The following is a 6,948-nucleotide window of genomic DNA, read 5'->3' as shown; positions in this document are numbered from 1 at the left end:
CCTGCCCCGTCCTGCAAAGAGCTCCTAGTAAAGTCAAGGGAAAAAGGATATGTCGCGACAACGTAACATCAGGGGTTTTAATGCTCATACCATGAGCAAATGAAGAAACCTAACTTCTACTTTGTATTAACAAAAGTGTTCAAGCACAAGCTGGACAAACCTGTATTACTGAACTGGGATTTCTAAGCATGTTACAGCTCTAGGAATACTCATTTGTATCCAATTTTCAAAATACAGATTATTAAAATGCCTTCAAGTGTTTTCATAATAAGCAGCATGCTTAAACATACAACTATTTGATAGCCTGGACTGCTGTACTACCACAGTGATTTTAGGAGGTTACACATAAACACTATTTTTAAACAGTAGGCTCAGTTAACAGATTCTGACAGTTTATTTCTAATATTTCCTTGGTAAAAAAGAAAACAAAACCCCTCTACTTTTATATTCTTTCTAAAATTATTTACCAAGGAATCAAGTTCATCAGAAATTTTGAAATGTGTTTCTGTTCTTTAGTGACTTTCTATTTTTGAAGAACGGTTTAAGTTGAAAGCCCAAATGTCTGCCAAAGTGTTGGATGTCTTAAGGGGAGGATGGGAGCAGGAGGTGGGGGGGAATCCCTGTTGGCAAAGCAGGCACAAATCTACCATCCATTCATGTCGGTAATTTAGATGGAATGGATGTTTTTCTTGACTAAAGAGAACAGGCTTGGTCCTTTGTCCTCAGTAGGAATGTAGATGATGGGAAAGTACAAGCATGCACAAAAGATGGTACCTGTGAAATACTGACTGACATTTCACTCTTCTTAATTGCCAAAACAAGAACTATGCCTTTACTTTCATCAGTTTTTCCTTTTAATTTAAAGGAGCCAGCTGCAATATTTAATGAGGAAAAAAAGTACAAAACCTCACCCAAGCAACCACTCACCACATGACAACACTGGTAGGTCTAGAAACTGAAAGACCACTAAGGGAATTATTATTATTTTTTAAAATGCTCTCTTCACAGCTGTGTTTTCTAAGATCTCAGTAAGTGTTTGACAAGTAAAACAAGCTGTCTAATGAAAAGCACTATAGGTTTAAATATGCTCTATTCATCACTTATTGCTCCTAGCTTTGCATTTGATACGATGGTTAATACACTTGTCTAACAAGTACTTGGGAGAAGGAATTAGAGCCCCTAAGACAGGTTTTTGCATTAGCAACGCAGCTTCTCACACAGGGAAAAAAAGCTACATCTAAGAATTTGTAAATGTTTTGCTTACGAGTAGACTCAAGTAGACTTTAAAAAAAGTTCTGTTTTTTTTAAGCGTAACTTCTGCACAGAACGTTAAACAATATGCTAGTGTAAGTATTTGCATAATTTATTGATTTATGGCTAATATCAAAGGCATCTCTCCACCTACATGGACTGAGCAGTTATTACAGCAGGCTACAGTTACTACAGTAGGCTATCTTTGTCAGCGCTTTAGTTCTGCTTCTGAAAACTTACCCGTTTCCAAATTACAATACAAACTGGATCTGAGTCTCTCTTTTCCCTTTCGGCCTGACTAGAAAAACAAGTTGAGACTTGCGTTGCTACTGTTCCAGGCTGCAGTAAGGAAGCACAGTGGTATCTTCTCACTTTATAGTGGTTCAGTCATACAGCAGCTACACGATGTTTCAGTTCTTAGCTCCCTGTTAATGTAAACTAGGTGCTTACACACAGGTCTTCCCCACCTGCACCTTTCCTCCCTCATCTTCTACAATAAACCACATGGTCCTCCAAAAGCTGTCATGATACAATTACCGCTGCTTGTATTTGGAGGAGCGACTTTATAACCAGAGGGAAAAAGCATTCTGGAAAAATAAATAAAAAAGACAAGCTTTCTGTTTATTCCTGGACCATCGTATTAGTGAACATCATTTTATGCAAGTCATCAGCTGTATTTGTATTCTCTAGTACTGCTCTGTAAACAAATGGTCAACTGATGTGCAAGTATCCCATCAGAGAGTGTTCAGTCTTATACGTGTGGTTCTGCCGAAGCACCATTCAGTTTGTTCTTGCTTTTGGTTTTGGAAAGGAGCTTTCTGTTCAGAATCCGTGAAAGCGTGCCTCCCTTCTTGCGCGTTTCCTCTGACAGTGGCTGCTGAAGGTAGACAAGATCATTATGCGATTGACTCATTCCCGGATCCTTCTGATGGTGTCGCCGGCGGAAAAAGAGCTTTGCACTTTTTTTCAAAATCCCACCTGCAGAAGCAAACAGGAGAGGTGCGGGACACTTTAGACAGAACAGGCTGCTTTCCTCTTGGAGCTCAGCTTTAACTGTAACTGCAGCATGACTGACCAAGCCTTGGTCCTAACGCTTCCAGTTTAAGCATCACCCTGGTAACTATTCAAACAACGTTAGAAAGCTAAGAGCGTGGTGAATCTAAAGCAAGAATATTGATGGTTTGTAACCTAGAGACCATAATAGTACAAGTTCCACCTTGGAACAAGTGATTTCAGATCACTGGCAAACGCGAGCAATCGTCGTGCTTTCAGCCAGAGGCACACACACACACACTACATGCTACGGAATCCTCCTTGCCCCGCTGTTGATCCAGCTCTCTCCCAACTGAACACCACTGAGAAATTCAGACTCCATGGAAGTATGTATTTCTCTGCTACTCCTCATTCCATGCAAGTGTCATGCAAACTGAATCATGACAGACTGTGGTAGTTCTAAGATATATGCATATACACACACTTGTACAGTTAGCAGAAATGTTCAGGAGAGAGGAGCTCACATACATTGCTAGAGGAGCGCTTAAGAAAAAAGGAATTTTCCTTCAGTTCTTTCAGAAATTATGCTGTTGAAAAGGAAGGAAAGCTACTGTGAAACATGCCTATGAGCCATCAAATATTAATCCTCTGATTTCAGCTTCTAACGTCAATCCACGCATCTAGTGGAAGACTCCTTCCTTACACTTTTTTCGTTCAAAATGCTCTTCTGAAAGCTATGTTAGTGATCAAACATACACATGCACAGCGTTTGGTGTGGGTTGTACACTGGGTTCTCACATGTCAAACAGACATATCCAATCTTTCCAATACAACAGAATTACCGAGTATTTTATAAAGAGAATGAAATAGAGGAAGCAGTGTTACTCTCTGTTGTTTCAGAGACCAAAGGAGCTGAAATGAAAAGATTAGCCCTTGATGCACAACATGAAGGTGGCATTTTAATTTGAGGTGAAGGACACCGTTGGTGCCAGAGAACAGAACCTGGCAGTCAACCTGCGTGCAGTGGGCCCACACAAGCCAGACAGCATGTATGCCATACAAATTCGGTAGCACCACCTAGAGTAACAACCATGAAGCATTTGGTATTTTTAAATCCTGTTAGGAATAGCAATTCACTTCAAGCAGATTAAAAATAATATTACATCTGCTTCCAACAGGTTCAGAAATTTGCTCAAATCCCTTCTGCGGTAAATTAGGTTCCTTTATTTTGTTGTATTTCTTCCCTTGATCCCATGTCAAACCTAATATGCAGCCAAGGCATTTGCAGCTGTCATCTCACCAGGGACTTGGGACTCATGTTGCCAACACCAGCCACCAGTGCTCTTCTCTCTTTGCAAGCTCGGGTTGTTTTTGCAGGCACCGTTCTGCCAAATTCCACCTTCCCTTTCCATGTGCACACATGTGCCTGATGTGTAAGGCAGCTCGGTGGCAGCTGGCAGGGACACCGCTCTGAGCTACCAGCAACACTCAGCCTGGTGTCGGTACATCAGCTCAGCGTTAAAATAGTTTTGTGCAGAATTGGGTAGCGCCGCTGTCCGAGTGGCATGAGCCAATTTGAACGAAGGAGGACCCAGGTAGCAAGCCAACACCGGAGCCTTCTGGCAGTCAGGCTAGTACACGAGGACAGTCACCTCCCTAGCAAAGCTTCCACACCTCCTTCCCGCACTGCTGTCGGGTTTCCCAATTCTTTCTCAGTTCAGCTATTAATTCCTGCCACCGCACGGTCTTGATTATGCTTTTCCTCCCATTGCAAATGGATACAAAACGCAACAGGCAGACCCATTCTTTCCTGCGATATTGTGCAATAGCTAGAATTACATACTTGTCCCCCAAGGACTTGACACAGGCTGCGTGTCATTTTGCACAGCGACAGCTGCAGAATAGGTATTTCATGGCAGCTCTGTTGCATGCAGCCAGATGCTTCTTTGTTCAGACCGGAGCAGTTACAAACATGAACTTGGGATGACTACTTTGTATTTTAAGGACTAAACACTCAGCACCTGGGAGGAGATTCTAGCATGTTTTATCTTGCAGCTGCTGAGACTTTTCTCACACTGGGCACGATGGGATGGGAAGCAGAAGTCAGCTGAAAGCAACTTGAACTCATGGATTTGAATCCTGAGTGCTCTCCCATCGCCCTCTGATTGATCTTTTTGGCAAGGCAGTACCACTTCAAGCTGCTGTCAATAGCATAAAAGAAACAGTGTTCAGCCCCATGATCCTGACAGTTGTTAATATGCAAAGGGTGGGGGGGATTGATGAGGCCTTGCTGCTGTGCGGCTTTTGTTTCAGCAGTCAGCTGTTCTGCCCAGCAGTCTTGGCAGCTGCAGCTGAAGTGGTGCCAAGGGAAGGAGTAGGACAGAAGGATTTATCCGTTAGCAGCTATTTAGTCCTATCCTTTCAGATTGATTTCCCATACGAGGAAACAGAACCAAACCAAGAACCCTGCAAAAATTGTGCTGGTGGCCTGGGACAACCCACTGCAGCTGCAGAACTGCAGGCAGCACTTCCCTGAGAGCACCAGAAGCTCAGCAGAAGCAGCAGCCTCCCCCAGCCCCGACATGAAAGCTGTCTGTGTTTTTGGAGGTACCGAGGTCATTGCTAGCTGGAAGCTTGCCACATCCCCGCTGCCACCCATTGGTCTCTAGCCAGTTTGGTACGTGCTGCCTGACAGCGGCTCCAGCTGTTGTGGAGGCATGCACCCCTGCTAAGGAGGCAGGGCAGGGCAAATCACAAGCTTGGCGATGCTCGTGCTATTTGCATGCTTACTTCTCGAGTTCAACAGGATCCGTATGCCAACTCTGCCCCTAACACCAGAAGATGAGCAGAGAGCATGTCAAGAGCGCGGTACAGACTGACTAGTTTTCATAGGCTCCTGTGCACTGATCTAGGGTGTTCTGAAAATACTTGTGGGGCTAGGATCACTTCTGAATCTCGTTGCTGTTAATGAAGGAAGACTTTCTTCCACATCTACAGGGATATGAATAGTTTCCATTCCTTCCCAACTTCCAAAACAGTTTTGATCCAGGTGGTTTCGTAAATACCTGCTACAGTCCTTGTAGCTCTATGAGTTAAGGTAGAAAAGAGATCTAGAAAACTGTAAGCAGCAGGTTTTAAAATAAATATTCTGCATATGCATATACAAGTATGGGGGTCACACATGGCTTGCATGAGCAGATGTTTGATTGATAACCAGATATTACAGGAATGGGCACGATGGAGAGATCAGGAATGTAGAGCACCCCTCCAAGCCTTCCTTGCTGTCCATTCTGCATGACCCACCTGGACAGCACGACCACCAGGAGAACGATCTGTTACTGCAGACTTGTCTGCTAAGACACCTGAGCCCAGGAAGGTAATTTTGGAGGGAGGAAAGAAATGGAGGGGGGAAGAAGAAAACGGGTGCTGAACTATGTTTTGCTTCAGTTTTTACAATGAGTGTACCATTGTAAAGCTACATTTTCTTAAAAAGAAAAAAGACAGAAATAACTTACTGTGTAGGTAATTAATTCTGGTTGGCATAGTAGTCCTCTTAAGTTTATAAAAGGGAATGGGTAAGAAAGAGGAAGTCAGAAAGGTAAAAAACAAAAACATGCAAGAGTAGAAAAAAAGAAAAAGAAAGACAGTGCTAACTTTAAGACATTAATACCATACACAAGGCTTTTTCAAGCAGAGGGGGTTTGGTTTTGTTTTGTGTCCTGGTTTGAGGTAAAACAGAACCAATTTTCTGATTTGTAATTTTACTTTTTAGCTGGGCCTCTTCTAACTGGCTAAACTCCAAAATTAACAGCGTATTGTTCAGAAACTGTTCACTCTCAGAGTGATAAGACCTGATTATACCAAGGAATGGTACGCACAGAGCCTCTTGCTTATACTTATTGCTGTAACAACGAAGATCAGCTAACTTCGCTGTCTGCCCCGTTAGAGGGTCAGAAGCGGAGAAGCGTAGAGGGGTCCCACCTGCAGGGAGGAGCAGACGGGACAGGTGACCCAAAACTGACCAACAGGGTATTCCATCCCATATGCATCACGCTCAGTATAAAAGCTGAGGGATCAAAGGGGCAAGGCTGCTCTGGCTCGTGCTCTTTCTTCAACGGCCGACGTCTGAGGAAGACCCTGTCTGTTCGTCTGCCTTTGATCCTGATCTGAGCATTCCTGACTCCAGATCCAGAATTCAGCTCCTGTCCGTCGCTGACTCCAGTCTGGGACTTTCCCTGCGTCTGCTGGTGATGTGATCGTCATCCTGGGAGCTGGATATGGTTTTGTATATATTGTACACTTTTTAAAAATTATTCTATTATTATTTACTATTTTCTTATTTATTGTTATTTTCATTAAAGTAGTTTAGTTCTTTTTCTAAACTCATAAATCTCCTTATCTCTTCCTCTCTTCTCTGGGGAGAGAGGGGGAGAGGGCCATCTGTCGTTCTGATTGGCCAATCCGGCCAAAACCACGACAGGGAGACTGAGATTGGATATTAGGAAGAAATTCTTTCCTGTGAGGGTGGTGAGACACCGGAACAGGTTGCCCAGGGAATTTGTGGATGCCCCATCCCTGGAAGTGTTCAAGGCCAGGCTGGATGGGACTTTGAGCAGCCTGGTCTAGTGGCAGGTGTCCCTGCCCATGGCAGGGGGGATGGAACTAGATGATCTTTAAGGTCCCTTCTAACCAGAATCGTTCTGT

The 6,948-nt window shown here is 43.6% G+C and overlaps 1 protein-coding gene across 3 annotated transcripts in view; it reads right to left on the bottom strand.

The window, feature by feature from the left end:
* Positions 1-1,855: 1,855 nt before the first annotated feature.
* Positions 1,856-6,948, bottom strand: part of C2CD2 (C2 calcium dependent domain containing 2) — a 39,212-nt gene continuing 34,119 nt past the window's right edge. The window contains exons 14-16 of one of the 3 annotated variants that reach the window (XM_063345096.1): positions 5,760-5,796; positions 5,035-5,072; positions 2,094-2,229 (exon numbers count right to left, since the gene is read on the bottom strand). In XM_063345096.1, the coding sequence (XP_063201166.1) occupies positions 5,771-5,796 (26 nt within the window). In that variant the 3' untranslated portion in view covers positions 2,094-2,229; positions 5,035-5,072; positions 5,760-5,770. Of the gene's footprint in view, positions 2,230-5,034; positions 5,073-5,759; positions 5,797-6,948 lie in introns of all 3 variants that reach the window. The other 2 variants (XM_063345088.1, XM_063345079.1) reach the window with 2 other exon arrangements.

This window comes from Chroicocephalus ridibundus, chromosome 1, assembly GCF_963924245.1.
Source record: "Chroicocephalus ridibundus chromosome 1, bChrRid1.1, whole genome shotgun sequence".
In the NCBI taxonomy this organism is placed as follows: Eukaryota; Metazoa; Chordata; class Aves; order Charadriiformes; family Laridae; genus Chroicocephalus; species Chroicocephalus ridibundus.
This window is presented reverse-complemented; position numbering and strand designations above follow the sequence as displayed.